A 27,080-nucleotide genomic window follows, 5' to 3' on the forward strand; every position below is an offset into this window, starting at 1 on the left:
GCGAGGCTGGGCGGGCGGGCGGGCGGGCGGGCGGCTGGCTGACTGTGCGCGGCTCAGAGCTCCCACTCTACCGGTAGCTCTCCTGTAAAGATGGCGACTTAACTCTATCCGGGAAAGCTCTCTCTCTCTCTCTCTCTCTCTCTCTCTCTCTCTCTCTCTCTCTCTCTCTCTCTCTCTCTCTCTCTCTCTCTCTCTCTCTCTCACACACACACACACACACACACACACACACACACACACATACACATACACACATACAAAGCAGGATCCCCCCCCAGTTTAGCCAGATAACTTAAAACCAAAGTTGAGCACTGTCCAGTAGAAATGGACTGTTTGATTGTTTTGGGTCAGTATACCGTTTATTGACTGTTTTGTTGGAGGCTAAATGCAAAAATAGAAAATTGGATGTAAAAACTCATTATTCCCATTATTACTATTTTTCATGTAGTGCAAGAATACAAGAAACAAGTTTTCATTCTTTTTTTTCAGAAAAAATGAAAAAGTGAATATTTTCTATATTTTCAGATTTTTCCATTTTTGCAATTTGGAAGTTGGACTATACCATCAGGTTGGCGTTACAAGACACAAAAATGGACAAATCTAAAGATAAAATCTAGAGAAGGTTCTAATTTTTCTTAAAATTCTGTCTACGAAAGGCTGAATGAAAAAAATAGATAATAAAAATATTCTATGAAAACTTACTTCTTCTTCACTCTACTGAATGGGAAAAAACGAATGATTAAGTTTAATACCCAATTTTCCACTTCCGTATTTAGCTGCAGTCAGAAAATGAAACTGCTTAACGTTACACTGACCGGTCTGGGATTCATTTTTAAGTTTAGCCACATAATTTAATCATAAACTGTCTTTCTAAAGAATTTCAGTTATTTCTAATGGGACAAACTTCAAAAAATGAAGGAGACTTTATTGTCATGCACATAAATTGTTAAAATAAATAATATAAAGTATAAAATAGATATATAGATAGATAAATAGATATATAATTTAATCTTAATAACAGCATAACTGCTTTTTAATTTTGCGTGTGTGAGGGCTCAGTGCACTGCAGAGCAGAGAGAAAGTGGGTTGTACCGTTTATACAACAAAAGGGAGACTGCTAAAAGTTTGTTCTTTAAATTCTGTTTAATTATATACTTTCTCCATTTTTTTTTATCTTACCTGGGACATACTTACAACAAACAACAAAAAACAGCCTTTTGCTTTTCATTTTTGGGGTGCTGGAATACCCCTGCTAAAAAAATTCGGCTGGTCATCCAGAGAAAACATATCCTATGCTGGTCAAGAGCTAGTTAACCAGCTAGTCTACCATCATAAGGCAGGTGTTTTCTGGTTGACCAAGCTTGTCTTGAGCTGGATTTTTAGCAGTAATGCTTAAACACCTTGATAAAAGGGCTAGCCGAACGACTGATAAGCCATTTATCAAGCTCAAGTTACCAGGATAAACTGTGAAGTTCTGCTCTAAAACTAAGGCTGATTTCAAGAAAACACTTTAGGGACATTTCTTCTGGTGTCCCTCTTGTAAAGATGGGGATTTACCTGTATTTAGAAAATTCACAAACAGACATACAAATAAGTTTGGCCAGATATCTTGAACCCAAAGCAGAGGACAGCAGAAATGGTTTGGGATTAATTTCTAAAGATTTCCAGCTAGATATTATAATCATAAACTCTCTTTGTAAGGAATCTCAGTTATTTTCTCATTGGACAACCTAGATTTTAGATTTTGGATAACCCCAAGGGGTGAATCTAGGGTCAGAGTTTATCTGCTCAATCTGGGCAAAGAAGTTCCATAATTTATTTTCACCTTATCCTCTTACCTGAAACTGAATCTTTTGACATCCTGGTTATAACTTATGAGGAGAGATATTTCCCTTTATATCTCTGCTTATACCTTATTAAACATGCTTGAAATTTGGGATTAAAATATCTGGCTAAATTTGAAAATTGAACTTCGCTTATCCAGATGAATAAAACTAAATGTCAAGTCTGTTCATTATGAAAAGACCGGAGTGACATTATTGGATTATTTTTGGATAGTACTCAACTTTATGCTCGAGTTTGCTTTCTGTAAAAGTCAAGCCCTGTTCATTATAACAAGATCATTACAAGATCTAAAGCACAATCTTACTTTAGGCTTGAATTATCTGACAACTGCTAAATTATGTTTGGATACAGGTGCAAAAAAAAATACTATAATTGAAAAGTTACTTTATTTCAGTGAAACTCATATTATATAGATGTATGCTGACGACTATTATGGAGATGCAGATTTTATTTTCCAGCAGGACTTATATTATATTAATTGGTCTTATATAACATTCTATTTTTCTCAAATGCTGACCTTTGGGTTTTCATTAGCAACAATAATAGGTCATAATCAACAATAAAAGGAATAAACTATTAAAATAGATCACTGTGTGTGTAATACATCTATATGAGTTTTACATTATGAACTGAATCACTGAAATAAAAGTAACTTTTCTACTTTGTTTGAGATGCACCTGTATCTTAAACTTAAATTCAAATCTGTTTAGTATGAAAAGAACTGAAGGGAAACAATGTGTTCCTGTGGTTAATACCTAAATCTAATAACTGAACTGCAGTTGACCACTATTTACCTCATTACCACTGTTTATATCTGTCCTCACCACACAGGAGAATAGAATAGGGTTGTGGATTCACCCACAGGTCAAACAACATGTCTAATCATGCACTGTGTAACCACCAGTGGTTCACAACCCAGTTTAAAACCACTGCTTCAGAGCATCCCATTGTTATACCTGTGTATTTGAATGGAGATTATGTATACAGTCTTGTGTGTGGATATGAACACCTGGATGAGCAACGGGTGGGAATATGAAGCTGTTTTTCATTTAAATACAAGTTGGATTCCTCACCGAACTTGGATTCAGAATCTAAGACGGCTGCTCTACACATCAACAGCAGTAATAATACCAGTATTACACAGTTTATCACATTTATCTATCTGTGTAGGCCTGTCATAATAACTAGTTTTGTTTGAATAAAATATATATATATATTTAAAAATATATATTTAAAACAATATATATACATATATATATTTTTTTTTTTAATTTGTCATTTGCTAAAAAAAATAATCAGATTAATCACACCTTTTCTCTTTCATAAGACTTTTAAGCCTTTAATAATGGAGGTTTAAATGTAAGTAAAATAATCAATTATAGATTTATAGAGTGGTGTCAATTGCTTAATTAATTAAGTGTATTAATTGCACCAATATTCAGTAATTATCATAAATAAAACCACAGAGAGATTTATTCCATATATTAGAATAAACACAGAGTAATATACAGCTCTGAAAAAAAGTTATTAAACCGCTATAAATAAATAATCAGTTTCTCTGATTTAACTATTTATAGGTATACGTTTGGGTAAAAGTAACATTGTTGTTTTATTTTATAAACTACTGACGACATTTCTCCCAATTTCCAAATATAAATAAAAATATTAATTTAGAGCATTTATATGCGGAAAATGAGAAATGGTCAAATTAATGAAAAAATGCAGAGCTTTCAAACCTTAAAATAATGCAAAGAAAACAAGTTTATATAATTTTAGAAACAACAATATTACTAAAGTTGTATCTAAGGATATCAGAATCAATAATTGGTTGAACTGGTAGAACTGTTATGCAAGGAGTGGAATAACGTTACCCAAAAGCCATGTGAAAGACTTGTGGAGGACATGCCAAGATTAAAAATCAGGGATATTCCACCAAATATTGACTTCCTAACTCTTAAAACGTAGCATTGTTGTTTCTAAATGAATATAAACTTCTTTTGTTGTTTAAGGTTTAAAAGCACTGTATCTTTTTCTTTCATTTGACTTTTTTTCATTTTCTGCAAAGAAATGCTCTAATAGACAATATTTGTATTTGTAACTACGGAGAAATGTTATCCGTAGTTTATAATATAAACCATAATGTTCATTTTACTCAAATATATACCTATAAATAGTGAAATCAGAGAAACTGCTTATTTTGCATCAGCATGCTCTGTAAAATAAGTGAATTCCCACCCTTAGTTTACACTACTGTAGACCTTTTAATCATATCCAAACAAACCAATGAAAAAACAAAAACACCAAACAAGTCAGTTTTCACTAATATGCTTTTATTTACTAAGTGTATTAACACATTACATGCCTCATAAAACGTAAATCTGAACTTAAAATAATAGCTATAACACAATGGCACGTTTCAGAATCAATAGAAAAGGTTCCCTCTTGGCTTCCCCTTCCCCCAGTCCTCCTGCAACATGAGGAAAATGGAAGAGAAGGATCTGTAGGGCTATAAATCAATATAAATCAATATAAAAGACACAAGGGACGATTCTTACTCATATGTAAGTTGCAAAGGAGGAGGCCATCAGGAGGTAAGGTGCATATCATCTCATGATTCAGTGTGGAGGTTCACACAGTTATCCTCCTTAAAGAGCAAACCTCCTGACTGAGAATAATCTTGATCAATATAAAGAGCACTTCCACCAGTTTATTCTGAATTATTCAGATAGTTCAGATGTAAACAGTCATTCCACTTGGTTTGATCTTTAATGCTGCACTGTAGCAGTGATTAATGCTGATAATGACTGTAAAGTATTAGTACATCCAGGTTCCGAGCTCTCTGGATGCCTTAAGGCTGGTTTATATTTTATACATTGCCTCAGTTTTCATGCATCTTGGCATGTCCTCCTCCACCAGTCTTACACACTGCTTTTGGATAACTTAATGCCACTACTGGTGCAAAATTTCAAGCAGTTCAGCTTGGTGAGGTTTGATGGCTTGTGATCATCCATCTTCCTATCCTTTTGCTTTGGTAAAATCAAGCTGTATATACTGCGCATCTGCATTTCTCTGCAGACTGAACCGTGAGAGCAGAAATGTGTGGGCAACTCAATCACAGCTGCTGCTGTCCACGTTGTGCAATGCCTAGTTACATTTCTGAGGAGGTGCGAGTCAGGCTATGGCGATGTAGGTATGCAGAAGTATGAATTGATCTTTAGAAAACCCTCAAAATCTCAAAAACTTCTAAACTTTCACTGGAATCAGTGCTAAAAAATCTTATTCCAAATCATTTTGGAGCATAAAATGATGACGCACATTCCCACATTATAAATAAAGAGAACAGGCACTGCACTGGTTGAAATATGATTGGGAGTTCTAGTAACGCTTAACATGGCGTGTGTTTAAGCATAAAAGTCCCACCCCTCCAATTAGGGTTGACCTGCGAATTGTGAACAGACTTCTAAGGACTTAAGCAGTAAATGCTGCATACAGACAATAAGTCACTCAAAATGTGAAATCTAAAGTTTCAAATTCATGCCATTTCAGTCAGATATGGTACAAGGACCACATATTTCGACCGATAATGTGAACATAGTCTTGGGGATCAGAAAGCGTATTACTATATAACTACTACGTCATGCATTTCTGATGCATCTTAGGCCATGTTTAAACAGCAGACAAAAGTGGACTAAATTCGATACTTTTCATCATACGTAAAAGAGTTGTGTGTGGCTGAGTAAAGGGCAAAAAAAAAAAAAAAAAAAACGCAGAATCCAATATTTTTTGTTCCAATTTGGTCCGCAGGTGTTTTGTGTGGCTGTGTGAATGGCCAAAAAAGAAAAAAAAAGACAGAAAAACCACCACACCTCAAAATCTAATACTTTCAATTCCTTTTTGGGCCACAGGCAGAAAAAAAATAAAATCAGTGTTAAAAGAAACCAAGAACACACCAATAAAATGGGTGTGTTCGATTGACATGTCCTTTTTTTTAGTGATCCATGTATCCTCTCCGATAAGCCCATCTATCAGCCACTTGAGACACCCAATACATTCAATGATGAAACTGAAACTTTAAATAAAATGTTATATCAGATTTGGTAAAAGAAATCTGATTTGAGATTTGAGCCACTTGAGTCTGACAACGTGTGAAGCTCTAGTTCCTTTCCGACTTGGTTACGGCTCTCTAGAATGGAAAATTTCACACCAAATCATTCAGAATGACTTTACACCTTAATGATTATAAACACAAAGAAAATGAGAAATTAAGAAAATCTAAATAAGTGGAAATCCCATTTTTACCCAGTTCTCCATTCTGTAAAGGCAAAGTAGTGGTTTAGACATATAGTTTATAATGAAGGAGTGAACATAAACCAGTTTAAAATGTATTTAAAGACACGGTAGATCAGTACACAGTTCAGTGTAGCATTTTGAGCACATGTTGAGAGACTGTCCATCAGAGAATTGCTTAAAGCACAGGCATACTTGTTCCTATGCCTTACAAATACTAAGCAATAATAAACAAAATCAACAAAACAAGCAAAAACAAAAATAAAATAAAATAAAAGAGAAGGTCCAATAAAAGAAAAATACACATTGTGTACACTCTCCCCACAGCCTCTCAGTCAGTCTCTTTTTCCACAGCGTGAAGCGGTCGAGTCAGTGAATACTCGTTCTGTCCGAGTAATAATGCATCTCTCTCTCTGTCTCTAATTCAAGTCATTCATTCCTTTGTACAGTTTCTGCCCTTTCCCCCCTGCAGCCCTGCACACAGAGCGGAGTGAGATAAGGGTTAGAGAAAGAACAGAACGACAGCAGCTTGGGTTACAAACAGCGCTTTTCAGGCCAAGACGCGTACGAGAAAAAGGCAGCCCGGACAGCGTAATGGAAAAGCTTACGTAATGTGAGCGTACGAGTACGTACAGGAATGGTTCGTGAAAAATCGATGACTCCAGATTGAGCCAATCAGGATAGAGATAGGCTAGGCTAACAAAGAGTGGTCTTTTGATTGCTCAGATTGAATTTGGATCTGTTTATTATGTGATGTTAACATGAAATGCATGTGCAGACTGAGAATAGAATACCTGACAGAATAGAATACCTTACATTTACCTGGTAAATGTAGATATTGGGCACAGATGCATTGAGAAATCAGATTACTGAGATTTCCTAATTAAACTTCTAGACCATAGTTCGATATAAAAAATGTTTTTTCTAAGTTTACTTTGTTTGCAAAACAAATTTACGATCAGATCATTAAATACATGTAATCACTGAACAGGCCTGTCACGATCATTTTTTATTGTGACAAAACATTCATTTTAATTGCCACTGATGAAATGATAATAGAATAGCATAACAAAAACAATTATACCCTTTTATTATACATTTTTCATTTCCTACTGCAGTCTGTGTACACTGTGTGTATGGAGTCACCGCTATTAAAGCATTAGTCAGGTATGTCATGACTGGAGTAATTACTGTTCACTGTTATAAATGTGAACAAACATCCAAATAAACACAATAGACAATAGATAATCACCATTATCCAATATAATCAAGTTCATGTCCATTTATTTTACAATAATTCGAATATGTAATTATCATGACAGTCCTAACACTGAATAATGGTAAAGATGGTAATAGACTTTCAAGTCCATACAGCCAAAAATAAGGCAAAAAATATAAGATCTGCTTCACTTCAGTCATAGCCGAATGTCAAGTGAGTTGGGATTCATAATATAAATGACATACAATGTTATGTTAGCAGCATTAGCCTAGCTATCCTTTAACCGTTACATTTCAATTAAATTAGAGGGGGGAAAAAGCATCAATACACATGAGAACTTGTGTTTGCTAAGCTGGTAGGGTTCTGAACTTTAACAGCAGTCAAGAATAATGCAGCATCCCTGTGGCTCATCAAATAATACAGAATCATGCATCATGACTTTATATGTAAAGTCAGATTTAATACTACAAACAATTAGGACAGCAGAATTTTCTAATTTTGATCTGGGCAACATTAAATGTTTGGCAACAACGTTCAACCTGCTTAGTTTCTGGGAAAATGCAAAAAACAAACAAAAATAATCTCGAACCCTAAACTGTCAGCACCTTTTTTGTTCCCTTGAATGACGCATCATGACTTTATACATAAAAGTCCGTTTTAATAGTACAAACTAAGTAAACACAGTAGAATTTTCTTATTTTGTTCTAGGCAACATTACATTTTTTAACCTGCTTAGTTTTCAAATGGCTTCAATAATGAATAATTAGTCTAATAAGTCTGTTGGGATAAACATGGCATGACATTTATTTGGGACGAGAGAAACGTAGCGTTTATTTCTGTTGGGTCACAAAAAGCAGTAAGCTAAAACTGAATGAAATTCAGATATTTCTAAGCCCTATCTGGATGGGATTAGTTTCTCAGGGGGACGTCTGTGAAAAATATTTACACAGTGAGCAGTGAGTTTTTTTGGCTTTCTCGATCACGACATTGCGTTCAGTAGCTTCTCCATTTCCACTCGCTGTTGTGTTTACGTGGATCTCTGTGGAAACGCGTGTCCAAAGTTTAATTACTGAGCGTAGCAGTGAACAAATAGCTATTTTATTAAACGTGAGGTGACGAAACTCAGACACGTGAATCTTGACGGGACTAAAATTACCGGAGGACCACGGAGTTCAGAGAAAAACAGTAGATAAGTCAGCCTGTAATTTTCTCAGAGGATGTCTAAGAAACACATACATGGTCGTTTGGGACAGGAATAAAATCAAAGAGCACCCTCTATAAAAGAGAAAATTACCCCCGGACACTCTGATAAACTAATCCCGTCCAGATAGGGCTTTAGTGTAATAACCCAACCTCAGCCAACTGCTTTTGTGACCCCACAGAAATAAATGATGTTTCTTTCATCAGCATTGGGTGCAACAGTTTCTTCTAAACTAAACGTAAAGACCAATCAGCAGACTGCCTGTGGCCTTCCTAGAATCCTGACTGGCCCAGCTGACAAAGCTCATGATTGATAGTCTGGGTGATCGGAATGCTTTTACAGACGCCGTGGCTCCGCTGCACCTTCAACAAGCATTACGTAAGCTCATCTGTCAGTCAATCACAGCTGTCGCTGCCGCCTCTGTCCTAATAGAGGAGTCAGCAGAGCGAGAACGACAAGAGACGAGCCGCTGGAGACGCCCTGCAGGATCCCACCTGTCTGCGTCCATCTGTCCTGTCTCCCTCTAGGCCCAGGCAACGGCCTGCGCAACAGTCTGGTCCCACAGAAACACATGGAGACACGAAAGCGCGATAAATAAATTATATTGTGCCTCAGGGAAACTAATGTACGCCTGCCAAAGTAAACACAATCAATACGGAAACCCTACGTTTTCTACTACTAGATGTGAAACTACATTGTCCATAATACAGCTGTGGAAAAGTTCCAGAATACTGAGGAGCACGCCTGTGGATTTAAGAGTTTGGACACAAAGCACAATGGTGTTTGTTTGGAGCAGGAAAAATAAGCAAGGCAGCAGGGCGGACACGTGCTGCGCGTCTTTGGCACCGGAAGCTGGAGGAAGGGACTTGGAAGGAGAAGGGAATGGGAAAGAGACAGAGAAGATGAGATCTTGTCGTCTTTTAGTCAGTATTCGATGAAGGTCCTCCATCATTCACCTCTCTGGGAGAATGAACATAACGAAAAATAATAAGATCTTGGACCCTAAATTGTCAGCATTTTTTTTCTTAAATGTAATTTCTATTGTTTTAAATCAGTGAGTGCGTTTACATGTACTTCACAAACGAAAATGATGTACTGCAGTGATCAGATCATCAGTCATCTGGTTAAAGCACTGAGGAATTTGCAGGAGCTTGGGTAATCAGATAATGGGAAAGTCAGGCAATAAATCAGATGATTTTGCTTGGCAATCAGCCAATAAACTGACAGAATAATGTGATGTTAATATAATGCAATATAATGAAACTTTTTAACACGTCGAAAAACAATATCAACATACATTAGTCGATATAATTGTTAATGTTGATTAGAAATGTGAGTTAGGCCTCTCACTCAAACAGTTCAAACTAGGAATGCATGAATACCAATACTGGTACTGGTAGGCTCCGATACCAACATCCAAAACATTGCTGTGTTAACAGGGAAAAAAAAAAAAAACACCACCACATATGTTGATCTGAGAGGGGGAAAGGTATTTGTGGGGTGAAAGGTATTAATGCATCCCTAGTTCAAACAAATAAACACTACTGATTAAACTATTAGGCCTACAGTTAAATTATTTTAGAGCTTTATTGTGTATTTTTTGGACAACAGTTGTGCAGACTTGAGAAGGCGAGGTAAATCCTGCATTGGAATGGCAGAATTAGTCGTCGACTCGACTAAATGAAGGAAAAAAAAAAAAAAAAAGCTAGAAGATTAATTTATATCTTAAAGAAGGTTCATTTAAATCTTGTAGTTTCAGTGTGGCTCCTAAAGTGTTTAGATTAGGGCTGCACGATATATTGTTTAAGCATCATCATCATGTGCGCATGCGCAATAGTCACATTACAGGACGTGTGATGTCACTTAAGGCAATTAGATCAAACATGTCATGTTGCAATGTTGAGATTCTTGACACAAGAAGTAGATACACAGCGCTGTCTCTGTGTCTGTGGGAGTGACAAGCTGCTGCTCCCTGAGAAGCGCGAGGGGGGGGGGAGCATGCTTGGGCACATGCTTGAAAACGCACGTGTTGAAAGCTGTGCACCTCAGTCCAGGACAGTTTTGCACAGATATTTCCAGTTACAACTGAATTCATGCTTTTAATTCAAAAAACCTTTAAAAAGCCATTTAAATGCCTGATTAAAGAGCCAATTACTGTTGTTTTGCTGTTTTCCTGGGGTTTTGAGTGGAGCTCGGCGCTGACTCTTGATTGGTCCGGACGTGAGACAGCACGTGGGTGGGGGCGGGGCTGGTGACATCATGGGCCCTGCATTGTTTAATATCGTGATACATATAGCCGAAAAAAGAACATTTGCAATGTCATTTTTTTTACAATATCGTGCAGCCCTAGTTTAGACACCATCTTGTGGGTGCTGTGTTAAACACTTCGTGCTTCTTTCTGGTACCACGGTCTGTTCACTCATACACAGACTGAGACATCCCAGAATACTCCGGTTAAGAGTTTACTGAGCTAAAATCCACATTTTAAGACCTAACTCTCTAAGAATTTAACGTATGCTTTGTTTTTTTGTTTTTCTAAAACATGATCACCTAAATAATCAGATAACTGCAGTACCGTAATCAGATTATGAACGTGCATGTAAAACACACTTAATGATCTCAAAACACATTGTCTGGAAACATATACATAGTAACCAGCAGGGTCATCATCATTATCATCGGGCATGATAAACAGAGTAAAATACAAATAATAATAATAAAAAAATGGCATAAGAATATTTAGCATGTAATGTTTTTTATATATATAATATATATGTCTTTTTTTTCCTTAATAATATTTTCCATTTCTTTTCAGTACAAAAGGTAGACTGGAGGGCGACTGGTAGTGTTGGTTGGCCCCTATGCCCCTATAAGAGTGTTGGTGTAGACTTCCAGAGGAGGGCAGTGCAAGCCTAGCCACAGTCTTTGAGACGAGAGACAGATGAGCAGTGCTTCCCCTTTATCTCTCTCTCTCTCTCTCTCTCTCTCTCTTTCTCTATTTTTCTCTCCATTATGTCAGCAGTCAGAGGGTATTGTTCACTCTTTCAGTCCGAGAGTTTCCCACTGCACTGTTTTTTAGACAATAAGAGTCTTTACTAGAGAAAGGGAACACTGAGTGGCTGTATTTTGTTTTATGCTTGTCTGTGAATGCAGATGTGTGTTTACGCTATACACTATTGCTATGAAATCCTGTATGTATGTGTGCGTGCATGTAAGTGAATCAGTAGGCCTACATTTTCTATGGATGAAATGATCTAAATGATCATGACAGAGCATGGAGAACTGCAGTGTGTTTATGCGTGTATGTGTGTGTGTGTGTGTGTATATATGTGTGTGTGAGCATGAGTGCACATGTGCCTCAGCTCTCATCCTCAGGCTGTTGTGGGTCGAGCAGACGGACGTGTGTGAAGGGGAAATGGCCTTTCTTGCCCTTGCACTCTCCCTCCCACTGGCCGTTCACGTTGATCTTCGTCACCGTCACCATGTCTCCCACCTGCACACACAAAAGCTCAGTTAGAAGACAACAGGATCATCCTTCTGCAGTGACGATGACACTGCTGCTGCTTCCTAATGGAGACCATATGCAGATACACTGCTATCTATTGTGAAGGATAAACACTACATGGGGTTGGTTCAAGCGCATGCCAGAAAACCAGTGGGCGTAAGCAAAGGGCTTATGCCTATCATTTTAGACTGAAGCCAAGACAGGGTATCTGCACCATTTTTAAAGCTTAAATTTAATGACTTTTAATACCTTTTTAATACCGCTCACAAGAAAATATAATACTATTACTGTGGCAAAAAAGGCAAATTAGGTGACTAGCTCCGCAAGACTAAAATTAAACACTCAGTGCAGCTAAAATGAAACACTCTGCCTCAGATATAACTTAATGCCTCCCCTCCTAAAAAAAAAAAAAAAACGTAATTTTTATACCTTAAATATGTTAAATTAAATTTAAGACATTTTAAGACTTTTAAAGGATCTGTGGGTACCTTGCGAGAACAAAACCACTTTTTGATGTCTTAAAAAAAAGCCTTCTAAACAATGAAACAAAATGAGTGAAAGAGTCTCAATACTTTTGTTCATTTAAAGCAGGGGGGGGGGGGGGGGAACTGAGGGCCAGAGTCCAGCACAGTTTGCTTTTTTCCTGGTAATTGACAGATGAGTTGAATCAGAAGTTTATGAGCAGAAAAAGAGTGCTTGAGAATATAAGCAGGAAATTATGATGGAAGCATACTGTGTGTGTGTGTGTGTGTGTGTGTGTGTGTGTGTGTGTGTGTTAAACAGAAGGAACTGTTCCTGCTCTACTTCCTATGAAGCATTTCATAAAGAGTTCTCCAGCTTGGACTTGCCCTCTGCTTGGTAATGCAGGCTCTGGATTTAATATACTATTTGTTAGAGAGGGAGGGGTAATAATTACTCAGGCTCTGAGAAATAATAGTTATACTCTGGTCATTATTATTCAATTACTCAAATTAGGGATGGACAATAAATCAGTATCAAAATATGCAAATATCACGGTAATGCATATCTTCAGGTATTTCTATATAAAGTAATCACAGAATCCATGACTGACTGTTTACTACAGATCAGATTACATGAACTGGCAAATTCCTTTTTTTGAAGTTTGTAGGTACAGGTATCCATTGTGGGCATTCTTGGCTGTTTTTCTTGTTTATATTAACATCACAATATTAACAAATCAAATATAAAAATCGTGATAGTCAAATATTTATACTATTAAAACAATGCTGTAATTTGTTAATTCGGCAATAAAATGTGCCTCTAAATAAACATTTTAGTCTTAAAGTATACTCGTTTCATCTTGCAAACCAAAGAGAAAAAATATATTTAAAACTTTGTATGGACATCAATGTAAACTTATGATAAATGTATGTGTTGTGTACTGGCAAAGTTAAGAATGTCTTAACTGATTATTAACTAACTCTGGTTGAGACACTGTTTCAAAATTGTCAACTAATCACTCAATAAATTATTTGTATTATAATAAATTATTGAAAACATTCTTAAGCATACAAAATTGAATAATGTTCAATAATAATAAAAATAATGTTGAGACATTAATTTAACAACATTAAACTATGTTTAATACTGTCATAAGTACTGTTAATTGATGTGAACGTATTGTAAAGAGTATTGATTTTTACCTTTTAATTGACAGACACAGACAGACACAGACAGACACAGACAGACACAGACAGACACAGACAGACACAGACAGACACAGACAGACACAGACAGACACAGACAGGTTGTTCACTCTCTACTACAGATTACAACCAATTTATCTAACTGCTTTTTTTTGCTTTTGTTGCCCTTCACCTGAATATATTAGACCTGTGTGGAAGTATAATGACTTTTTAACATTCATTTAACATTCTGACCAGTGGTAGGATGGTCCCCCCTTATATGCAAGTCTTGGTCATTCCAAGGTTTCTTCCTCCTCCACCTCTGAGGGAGATTTACCTCGTCCCTGTGCTCACTAGAGGTTCTGTATTATATGTTCAGTGTTTTGTCTAAATCACTTTCCAGTAAAGCTGCTTTGTATCAGCTATCAGTTGTAAAAAGGGATATACAAATAAGTTTGATTTGAAACTTATGTTTTTTGCGAATCATTGTTTTTTGTGGCTTATGTGAATAAATCTGTTAACTCCATGTCTCTTGTTTAAAATTTCTCTACTACAGGACAGTCTGCTCTTACCTCTAGGGCGAGGGCAGTCTTGTCATAGGCATTGGGCACCCTCTTCTGGATAGCCCTGGCGTACACCGGCCCGTTCTGCAGGTTAGGAAGAGGAGTGTTGACCACAGGCTGGGCGTAGTCGAGCTTTGTGGGGACTGGACCTCCGTTACCATCCAGTGAGCCGACCGAGGGGGTCCCCAGACCTGTCTGACCCACAGGAGCCCCGCCTAGTTGAGAAGTTGGTGAAGACGGCCGGTACTTCTCCACGTAGGGCACCGGGATCATGCCAGAGCGTCCCTCGCTGTTCTGAGCGTTCCACCACTGCTCCTCAGGCTTCTCCAGCACCCGCAGCACGTCGCCCTTACGGAACGGCAGGTCCTCGTCATCGTTTCCGGGGAAGTCGAAGAGGGCGCGTACGTACTCCGCATCCTCGGACCTCTGGGGAGCTCCAGCTGGTGCAGCTGTGCTGATGAAGCTGGCGTGCTTGGATCTGTTGATGGGCTCGATTAGCGTGGTGGTGTCCAGGTAGTGGATCTTGTAGAACTCTAGCAGACCTGGAAGGGTGTCGAACTCCTGGTCCCCGATACGGAAACGCGAAGACATCAAACCTGGACAAAAATCAGGGTTAAGATTAGAGCCAGAAAAATTAAAGTTAATAGAATAACACAGAAATTGAAAATGTAATATGTTAATTGTTTGTTTATTTGACTGTCCTCAGTAATCGTTAAGTAATTTTATTTTATCTAGACTAAACAATTACTGGGGTCAAATTGACCACAAAGATAAGAGGGTTAAATGTATTTTTGCTTTTCACATTTACCTCAGAAGTAGAATTTAGTAATATATTCACTTTAGAAGTGTAAACTTGCTCATAAATTTATCTGGTCACAAATTAACCTCAGGACTAGGGGTGTGCCATATCGCATTGTACACAAGAATATCGGAAACATTTTTTATATCTTGCAATATTGCAATATTATTTTAGGACCATGTGTGTCATCACACATGCACACTGTTCTTATTTCCCATTAAATATCTACTAGATCCTTTATTTTACTTCAATCATGGATACATTAGTACATGAGTACATTATTAGTATCATGACATGCCGATTAATTAATTATTAACTTCTGTTATAATCTTATGAAAATGGCTAAACTTTAATATTCAATTTGTTGCAGCAGACATTTACATTTTTAGGTCAATGTTTTGTCATTGCTTAGAATAGTTAAAATATTGGTGATGATATTTTAAGACAATTTCGCCCACCCCTACTCAGCATTACTATTTAAGTTGGCTTGGAAAAGCCAATTTATTGTTCTTCGTAATCTTCTTATTCTTATTATTAAGTTGGCTGGGAATACGCTACTCCTCCCACAGCTTTCAACCTACAACCATGAAACTTCAGAGAATCGTAGGACCTATGCCCACTTAGGTTGCTTGTGCTTTTTGGAGCGATACATCACACGGTTTTTGTAAAAATTCGTAAATGTACGACTTTTTTCCCATAGACAATGAATTGGGAGAATTTTGAACGCCCATGTTTTTCACAATTTTTGAGATACAAAGACGAAAATCGAAAGTCATATAGAACTTATCTTGTTCTTTCCGAAAACAATACGACATACGGTTTTCGTACAAATGTCGTACGAAGTTTCCCCATAGGAATGAATGGGCGGAATGTTGGCCTTCTCACACACACCAGCCGGTGCTGCGCACGGCCCCCCTCTCTGCCCTGCTCCTCAGTACTGTATCTGTATATATAAGATCCTACTGAATAAACCAGATACTGACCACACAGCTTCAGCCACACACCACACACTCCACACACCACACACTACACACCCCACACTCCACACACCCACAACACACTCACCCCACTACACACTCTCACACACACCCCACACACCAGAACTCACACCCCACACTACACTACACACTCCACACCACACGCTCACCCCACTACACACACTCACACACACTACACACACCCAACACTACGCACACACCACACATACCCCACACCCTCCACACCACACATACCCCACACCACACACACTCCACACCACACCCCACGGACAGACACCACACCCACACACTTCACACCCCACACACAGTCCACACCTCACATACCACACAAACCACACCCCACACAGTCCACACCCCCACCACACACACTACACACCCCACACACACTCTACACACCACACCACATCACACACAATCCACACCACACATACCCCACACCACTCACACCACACCACACACACCCCACACACAGTCCACACCCCACACCACACACACTCCATACAACACAAACCCCACACCATACATGCTTTAAACCACACACACACTCCACAGCTCACATACCCCACACCACACACTCCACCCAACACATACCACACACACTTCACACCCCACACCACATACACTGCACAGCACACATACCCCACACCATACACACTCCACACCACACATACCACACACAGTTCACACCACACATAGCCCACACCACACACACTCCACACCTGACACACACACCCCACACATACACCACACCACTTACTCCACACCCCACCCCAAACACACTCCACACCCCACCCCACACACAACCAACACCACACCACACACTCTACACACCCCACACACTCCACACCACAAACACTTCGAACCACACATACCCCACACCACACACGCTTCAAACCACACATACCCCACACCACACACACTCCAGACCACACAAACACCACACACACTTCAAACCACACAAACCCCACACCACACACACTTTAAACCACACACACTCCACAGCTTACATAGCCCACACCACACACTCCACCCCACACACACTTCATACCCCACACCACACACACTTTAAACCACACACACACTCCACAGTTCACATACCCCACACCCCACACACTCCACAGCTCACATACCCCACACCACACACACTCCACACCACACCCCACCCCACGGACAGACACCACACCCACACACTTCACACCACACACACTGAACACCCCACACACAGTCCACACCTCACATACCACACACCACACACTCCACCCCACACACACTTCATACCCCACACCACACACACTTTAAACCACACACACACACTCCACAGTTCACATACCCCACACCCCACACACTCCACAGCTCACATACCCCACACCACACACACTCCACACCACACCCCACGGACAGACACCACACCCACACACTTCACACCACACACACTGAACACCCCACACACAGTCCACACCTCACATACCACACACCCCACACAGTCCACACCCCCACCACACACACTACACACCCCACACACACTCTACACACCACACCACATCACACACAATCCACACCACACAAACCCCACACCACACACACTTTAAACCACACACACTCCACAGCTTACATAGCCCACACCACACACTCCACCCCACACACACTTCATACCCCACACCACACACACTTTAAACCACACACACACTCCACAGTTCACATACCCCACACCCCACACACTCCACACCACACCCAACGGACAGACACCACACCCACACACTTCACACCACACACACTGAACATCCCACACACAGTCCACACCTCACATACCACACACCACACACTCCACCCCACACACACTTCATACCCCACACCACACACACTTTAAACCACACACACACACTCCACAGTTCACATACCCCACACCCCACACACTCCACAGCTCACATACCCCACACCACACACACTCCACACCACACCCCACGGACAGACACCACACCCACACACTTCACACCACACACACTTAACACCCCACACACAGTCCACACCTCACATACCACACACCCCACACAGTCCACACCCCCACCACACACTCTACACACCCCACACCACACACAATCCACACCACACATACCCCACACCACTCACACCACACCACACCCTACACACTACATCATATACCACACACACTTCACACCACACATACCCCACACAACACACCAGACAAACTCCACAGCTCACACCACACACCCCACCCCACACACACTTCATACCCCACACCACACACACTTTAAACCACACACACTCCACAGCTCACATACACCACACACACTCCACCCCACACATACCACACACACCCCACACCATACACTCCACACCACACATACCCACACACTTTAAACCACACACACACTCCACAGCTCATATACCCCACACCACACACACTCCACACCACACATACCCCATACCCCACACTCTCCATACCACACACACTCCACAGCTCACATACCCCACACCATACACACTCCACCCCACACATACCACACACAGTTCACACCACACATACCCCTCACAACACACACTCCACACCTGACACACACCCCACACTCCACCACACATACACCACACCACATACACCACACCACACACTCCACACCCCACCCCACATACCCCACACACTTTAAACCACACACACACTCCACAGCTCATATACCCCACACCACACACACTCCACACCACACATACCCCATACCCCACACATACCACACACAGTTCACACCACACATACCCCTCACAACACACACTCCACACCTGACACACACCCCACACTCCACCACACATACACCACACCACATACACCACACCACACACACCACACCACATACACCCCACACCACACCACGCACTCTACACACCCCACAAACTCCTCACCCAACACACTCCACACCACACACTCTACAGCCCACACTACAACCAGTTAGCAACACCTTAGCCACACCACACCACGCACTCCACACACCACACACGCTCAACACCACACACACTCTACAACCCACACCACAACCAGTTAGCAACACCTTAGCAACCACCTGGAAAACGTTAGCAACTGCCTAGCAACAGCTTAGCAACCACTTTAGAAATGACAGCAACTGCCTAGCAACCACTTAGTAACCACATGGATACGTTAGCAACTGCCTAACAACCACTTAGCAACCACTTTAGAAATGATAGCAACTGCCTAGCAACCACGTAGAAAACGTTAGCAACTGCCTAGCAACCACTCAGCAACCACTTTAGGAATGATAGCAACTGCCTAGCAACCACTTAGCAAACACTTAGCAACCACATGGAAAACGTTAGCAACTGCCTAGCAACCACTTAGCAAACACTTTAGAAATGATAGCAACTGCCTAGCAACCACTTAGCAAACACTATAGAAATGATAGCAACTGCCTAGCAACCAGTTAGCAACACCATAGCAACCACCTAGAAAACATTGGCAACTGCCTAGCAACCAGTTAGCAACCACATTGAATACGTTAGCAACTGCCTAACAACCACTTAGCAACCACTTTAGAAATGATAGCAACTGCCTAGCAACCACTTAGCAACCACTTTAGAAATTATAGCAACTGCCTAGCAACCAGTTACCAACACCTTAGCAACCACATGGAAAACGTTAGCAACTGCCTAGCAACCACTTAGCAACCACTTTATAAATGATAGCAACTGCCTAGCAACCACTTAACAACATCTTAGCAACCACCTGGAAAACGCTAGAAACTGCCTAGCAACCACTTAGCAACCATGTGGAATATGTTAGCAACTGCCTAGCAACCAGATAGCAACACCTTAACAACCACCTGGAAAGTTTTTAGATTTCAGCATGTAACCAGAAGTTTTAGATTTCAGCATTTAACCAAAGGTTTTTAGATTTCAGCGTTTAACCAAACATTTTAAGATTTCAGCGTTTAACCAAACGTTTTAAGATTTCAGCGTTTAACCAAAAGTTTTTCGATTTCAGCATTTTACCAAACATTTCTAGATTTAAGCATTTAACCAAACGTTTTTAGATTTCAGCATTTTTGGTATTTAGCTTTTAGCCAAAGGTTAACAGCATATCAACGACTCTTCACACTCTTCCGACAGAAACAGCTTAGCAACTATTTTAACTTTTCAAATGTTATTAGCGTACTTTTCCAAGCCAACTTAAAGTTCGTTCACGAACTTTGCCTTTTCTAGTTAAATATGCTATTCTCATGAATATGAGAGTGAATATAAATTTTAGAGACACTGCAATATGACTTTAAATAAATTGGTCACTGTTCAGAACAACTTCGACTGTCTTTTTACAAATTCAGTCATTTTTCGGTTGCCAAATATTCAGTGTACCTCTACTGTGCACCAAACTGTGAAGGCTCAGTTACACACCTAATGGCTACTGCTGACCATAAATTCACAAAATAACAAATCTTCTGATGTGTGTCAGCTTTCTGGCAATGTTGTAGAGTTGAAATAGGTGTGTTTTTGAGCATCTAGCCTACTCCTGAATTAAGCCTGAGAACCAATGATTAAGGATTTTGAGGCAGGTTTAAATAGATCATTAAACGCAAACCAGGAAAATCCCTAATCCGAACAAAGCCTATCCTTCAACATGTCCATCATGACGCACCATGAATCGTCCACTAAATAAAAACATCTCTGTCTGCATTTCTGAACCATGAATCAACCAATCACCAAACGTAATGTGCCAAATCTGAGTCATTACAAAGCCAAGTCAACTGACCAACATACTGTCAGGTGCCAAGGTCTGAATGTCCTGGTACATTGCTAACGTTTAAAATGGACGTATGTAAAAACATACTTTTAAATGTGGATTTTTTTACAGTAATTACTACAGAAATTATTCAATTTACCTGATTGTTTTACATTATTAATGTAGTTATTCTACAAGAGAGGGTGGTTACAAAAGGATGTGGCCTCAAATACGAACGTAAGAAAAAAAAAATTAACATACTAAAGTATTGAACGTCTGGGATACTGTATCAATCTGATGAATAGTTCACAATAACAATGTAACGATTGGTGGCAGATCAATGTGGTTTATTCATATTGTTATATTAACTGTGGTCATTAATACAAAAATATTGCATAGATAGGTTCTCGTCAATACACTACTAATACTGCCAAGTTGTCTGACATGTAAATTCCTCTTACATTGACTTAGGGCTGGACAATACAGCAAAAATAATGATATATTTCTTAATTTCGAGCAACACAATACAATTCCGATATTGATATAAACAGTATAAAAGTCACCACCCTCTGTGTATGCAATTACGCACGGAGTGCTCAGCGATATGGTAAATATGTTTAATAATATTTTAAAAGAATTATTCTTGCAGACAGACAAAATGCTTCAGCAGTGGCAGATTCAGCTATTCAAAAGCTTGGTAATGAACAGTACAGTGCTTTAATTTTTTCCACACACATCCAATTTTTTTACACTCTCCCCAATTACATGTATAGTATGATAACATCAATAAGCTTATTGTTGACACAATAAAAATGCAATAAAACAACTGATATTGTCCAGCGTTACATTTAAAGTTAAAAAACAAAAAATAAAATAAATAAATAAATAATTTGCCCTTAACGGCATCAATCTATTTTATCTAAATCTTTTAACTATAACAAGTCAGATCTGCCTCAGGATTCACATCATTAACTAGAGTAAAGTACTCAGCAGGCGGGTCTAGAACTGGTGTGTGAAACTAGCTACAGCATGTGACTGCAGGTTTATATTCCAGCCGAGCAGAAACACAAGCCTTCAATTTAACTGAATAACTGAATAAACAAGTGGAATCTGGTGTGCCACTGATGATTTAGAAAGACAGTCTGCAGCGATTAAGGTTTGTCACCCTGTTCTAGAAGAAAAATCTCCAATACAGCCCACTACACACATGCTTTAGTAATTACCAGCCAACTTAAATATCAGATCAAAAATAATGGTGCTTTTTTATGACCATTTAAATTAGAGCTTAGATTGTCTGCCCAAACCCAACCTGACCCGGTTCGGGCCGAGATTTCCCACCACATTCTTCGGGTCGGGTCGGGCTCCAGAAAATAGTCTGAGATGTAGGCATTTGTTTTTTAATTATATTTTTATTTTTACATAAAGCTCTGGTGTGATAATCAAAATGTTGCTAAGTAACCAATTATTATTGTTAACGAAATCGAACCAAATAACGAAAACTGAAAGTGAAAAAAATAATTTATTTATAAGAGCTGTTTTCATTCCCGCAGTTGTACAGCGGGGGGTGTTGTGCCGATTCTGTCCGCGAAGCAGGAGTCAGATTCAGCAGGGAGTCGGATTCGGCACAACAGCGGCAGTGCGGTCCGCGGTGTTAGTTGTAAGCGCTCGCGCTAGCCTCAAAATACAACAGAAAACACTAAGGGAGCTGCAGAATTATGTATGGGACTAGAATATGAGCACAAGGAGATAAAAGAGAAAAATGAGATACAGTATGTGAGAACCTTTACCTGTGAGTAGCTCATACACCAGAACATGCAAATATCTCGCTCTTTCTTTCTCTCTTTCTTTCTCTCTCTCTTTCTTTCTTTCTTTCTTTCTTTCTCTCTTTCTTTCTCTCTCTCTTTCTTTCTCTCTCTCTTTCTTTCTTTCTCTCTTTCTTTCTCTCTCTCTTTCTTTCTCTCTCTCTTTCTTTCTTTCTCTCTCTCTTTCTTTCTTTCTTTCTCTCTTTCTTTCTTTCTCTCTTTCTTTCTCTCTTTCTTTCTCTCTATCTTTCTCTCTCTCTCTCTCTTTCTCTCTCTCTTTCTCTCTTTCTCTCTTTCTCTCTTTCTTTCTCTCTTTCTTTCTCTCTTTCTCTCTCTCTTTCTCTCTCTCTTTCTCTCTCTCTTTCTCTCTCTCTCTTTCTCTCTCTCTCTTTCTCTCTCTCTTTCTTTCTTTCTCTCTTTCTTTCTCTCTCTCTTTCTTTCTTTCTCTCTTTCTTTCTCTCTCTCTTTCTTTCTTTCTCTCTCTCTTTCTTTCTTTCTTTCTCTCTTTCTTTCTTTCTCTCTTTCTTTCTTTCTCTCTTTCTTTCTTTCTCTCTTTCTCTCTTTCTTTCTCTCTTTCTTTCTCTCTTTCTTTCTCTCTATCTTTCTCTCTCTCTCTCTCTTTCTTTCTCTCTTTCTTTCTCTCTTTCTCTCTCTCTTTCTCTCTCTCTTTCTCTCTCTCTTTCTCTCTCTCTTTCTCTCTCTCTTTCTCTCTCTCTCTCTCTCTCTCTCTCTCTCTCTCTCTCTCTCTCTCTCTCTCTCTCTCTCTCTCTCTCTCTCTCTCTCTCTCTCTCTCTCTCTCTCTCTCTGTCTCTCTCTCGACTTGCAGCACTCTATGTAGCTGTTCTTAAAAATCATTTTGATTAAATAGTAGTTCTATGCTTCTATGTTACAGTGTTAATTAACATAATTCTGATCATATTTCGCTCATTCAAACAGTCCGAAAACAGCCAGTTTATGGGGCGGGGCGGATCGGGCTCATAATGACAGTTCATGGCTCGGGTTGGGTTGGGCTAGGGCAGAACGTGCACGGTCTCGGAAAAAGCAACACCGGTGCCATTACATAACATATACTGCAAAATTAATTCTGCTGACATGCATGAATTCCAGCTGCTGCTGAAAATATCTGGTGACTGCACATGAGACTGAAGGAGCACCATACAACAAACCAACAAACAGCATGAACTTAGCTCAAATGATTCTACTGCTCAGTGACTCGTCAGTTGACTTAGTGTGACTTAATATCAAGGTGTCAGCACTTTGAGAACTACTTGAAGGTACTGTGTGTATAAACAGCGTTTTTAATAAACTATTTGTGCACTTTTAGAGCTCTTAGGGCCTCATTTTAAATGTCAGAGCCCTTTGAATTCTACCATTGAAGTGTGGAGCTACTTTGTGCTTGTTAATGGTCTAAGTAGTGATTTTTTTAATGGGTAATGCCCTTATCACTATCATTTTAAGCCTGTTGGGAGCATCGGCTAAAAGTGCTGTATTTCATAATGCTGAGGGTTTCTCCTTTAACCCTTTGAACTCTAGGCTGTTTTGGTGTGGTTTTTTTTTTCCGTTTTTGTCAGTTCCTCTTTCAGGTCTTATAACACAGTAATTATATCAGACAGACACATGCCCTGATCTCTTTTACTCCAGAAGCTATACGGCCGCTCAAAGATGTAATCGTTAAAAATGTAAAAGGAAGCAGAATTGTTATATTTTCCTGGAACTGATCATGTTTTGGTAAAAATTTTACCAAGCGCCTGATTTTTGAATGTATAGACTTTAAATATATTCACACCTAAGATATCTTTTCAATTTTTTTTAGCCTGAGTGTATATGAGTTGAAAGCATAAGAATATTGATGATAGTTCATTACATGACTTATTAATTATTACTTTAACAAAATACATGGAGAAACAGCATCAGGTGGATTTATTTTTCTTGATAATCAATAATCACACCTCTAGGATACATGTAGATACGAAAAACCTGACAATCAGAGCAGCCTATGCCTTTCAGTATTTTAATCAGGACACACAAAGAAAACTATATACAAAAATGTGAACTTTTTAGTCTAAATAAATAAAAATAACTACTTAGTAAAAATGTGCAAGTAAAATAAAAACTATATAAAGTAGTGTGCACAACATACCTAGCTTTAGTTTGAGTAAAGCAGGTAGTTTCACACTTTTTCTGTGAACACTTTTGAGTCATTTACTGATATTATTATTTGGTTTGAAACAACATAAATATGTTTGAAGGTAAATAATATTGGTTGGGGAAGGAGATCTCATTTTTTTAGGTGTTTTTCTCAATGGGTTTCTTGTAGATTTAGCTTTACCACACTGGGATGTCATCACTATTTTTAGAAAGAATAAGTTTCGCCCTATCTAACCATATATGGATTATGTATATGTGTGAAGGGATTCCTAAATAATTAAGCTGAGAACACAAGGTGCGATTTTGGATGTAAAATCCTTCCGTAGGGTTCTAAGGGTTAACCTTGTGCAGAAGAAAGTTGAGGATTTGTACTTCATCTAGAGTCAACAACAACAAATGCAATAAATGTAAATATAAAACAAATAATCACAACTAAGGCTGCCCCAGCATTTTGCATACAACCGTACATCAGCAACAGAAAGCATATCAGCAACGAGTCACTGGATCATTTGTGGCAGAACAGATCCTGCTTCTTTCCTCTACAGTTATACTGAGGCCTGTAGATCAGTAACAGAGGTGATTCAGAGCTGCAGGAAAATGTGACCATAGCTCATGTTCTCTTACACACAGAAGGAACCAGCCCTGCCACTTCATTCATCCTGTTAGATCCAGCTGTCTGCACATGCGTACCCGAGAGGACGAGGCACAAGATCACACACATTCCACAAACACCATACTGAACAGTCATCCTGGCTGTGTCACCCAACCCATTCATTCCCAGCATAAGCCTCTGAGTGTCAAGCACCTTGCAGTTCCGCCGGGAAATTCCACTTCTCCACCCTCCACCCTCCCAACCTTCCTCACTCTGTCTACACACTCAGGTAAAAACTGGGCATGGGTTCACCGAGCAGTAAAACTGCTCAAGCATCGGAGCATTAGATAAAAGCACTATATTTCAGAATGCTGGAGGTGAACGGAGGTGTGCTTTTTAACAAAAGTTTGTACTCGTTATTATGTTTCACTACAACGCAAGCCCATTCCACACCAGATTTCTTCTTTAAAAACAGCAAAATGAGCTTTACCTAAAACAAATAAGACTAATTTACACTTTGCAGTGTGTTTTTTAAAAAGCACTGATGAAATCCACAATATACCATATTCTTTGCACTCTAAGGCGCACTTAAAATCCTTTAATTTTCCCAAAAATAGTCAGTGCGTCCTATAATCCGGTGTGCCTAATGTGTGTAAGGAGCAGTGAAGCCATTATACAGTAGTTTTAGTGAAGGTTCTCCAGCACCAGGGTGGGGTAGCATTAGCATTAGCCACTATTTCCCTGTTCAGGTGAGTATTATCAGCCTGATGCCTGCTCCTAACCCTGGCTAGCACTGCTGTAGCAGCATTAGCATTACTCATTAACTGCACTTGTTATTTACCCGTTCAGAGGGGAGTTTTATTAGCCTGTTGCCTGCTCCTAGACCTGGCTAGCACTGCAGGAGTAGCATTAGCATTAACCGCTAACTGTACTCGCTATTTACCCATTCAGAGGGGGGTATTATCAGCCTGTAGCCTGCTCCTAACCCTGGCTAGCACTGCTGGAGCAGTATTAGCATTACCCGTTAACTGCGCTTGCTATTTCCCTATTCAGAGGGGAGTATTATCAGCATGTTACCTGCTCCTAACCCTGGCTAGCACTGCTGGAGCAGTTAGCTGCTAATGCTCCAGCCTAGTGCTGGAGAAAATCAAGAATCTAAGCTCACTGTAAATTAACAATAGTGCTTTACTCACCCAGATAAACAGTTTCTAGGAGAGAAATCTGTGTAGATTAACATCTAGCACTCGTTTGACTTTAAAAGAAAGTCATAAAATATAAAATCATTTAGCCCTGCACCACATACGAGCATAACAAAGACTAAAGAATAACATACAACTTCAGTGGTCTATGTCTTTTGGTGGTACAAAACTTTGAGGTCCAAATTACAGCCACACCTTTACACTGAAAATCTACAGTGGTACCACATTAAAAGCTATACTAGGGAAAAGAGTCATAAATAAGCAGCTGCAGCTTCAGTATTCAATTGTTCATTTGCAAGTTGCCAAAACTCTCTTTAACCATACCCTTTACCCTTTATCAGATTTTTTAATTCAGTGGATCCTAATGACCCACCTCCATCTGCGGGTTTGCTTTTGGTATCACTGAAGATCTCAGAAATCTGTGACAGTGCTCATGTTGAAAGCAGCAGCCATGCTTCTGAATATGAACTTGTATCTGCCTGTCTTGGAAACTGACGACATGCCTGACGGAACATCACATCCTTTCCAAAAATCACACACC

The 27,080-nt window shown here is 39.5% G+C and overlaps 1 protein-coding gene across 1 annotated transcript in view; it reads right to left on the minus strand.

Annotated features, from left to right (window-relative positions):
* Nucleotides 1-4,154: 4,154 nt before the first annotated feature.
* LOC103038949 (adapter molecule crk) overlaps nt 4,155-27,080 on the minus strand; it is a 30,089-nt gene continuing 7,163 nt past the window's right edge. The window contains exons 2-3 of the mRNA XM_022665749.2: nt 14,276-14,862; nt 4,155-12,045 (exon numbers count right to left, since the gene is read on the minus strand). Coding sequence (XP_022521470.1) covers nt 11,911-12,045; nt 14,276-14,862 — 722 coding nt within the window. The 3' untranslated portion in view covers nt 4,155-11,910. The remainder of the gene's footprint in view (nt 12,046-14,275; nt 14,863-27,080) is intronic.

The sequence above is a fragment of the Astyanax mexicanus genome, chromosome 1, assembly GCF_023375975.1.
Source record: "Astyanax mexicanus isolate ESR-SI-001 chromosome 1, AstMex3_surface, whole genome shotgun sequence".
Classification (NCBI taxonomy): Eukaryota; Metazoa; Chordata; class Actinopteri; order Characiformes; family Acestrorhamphidae; genus Astyanax; species Astyanax mexicanus.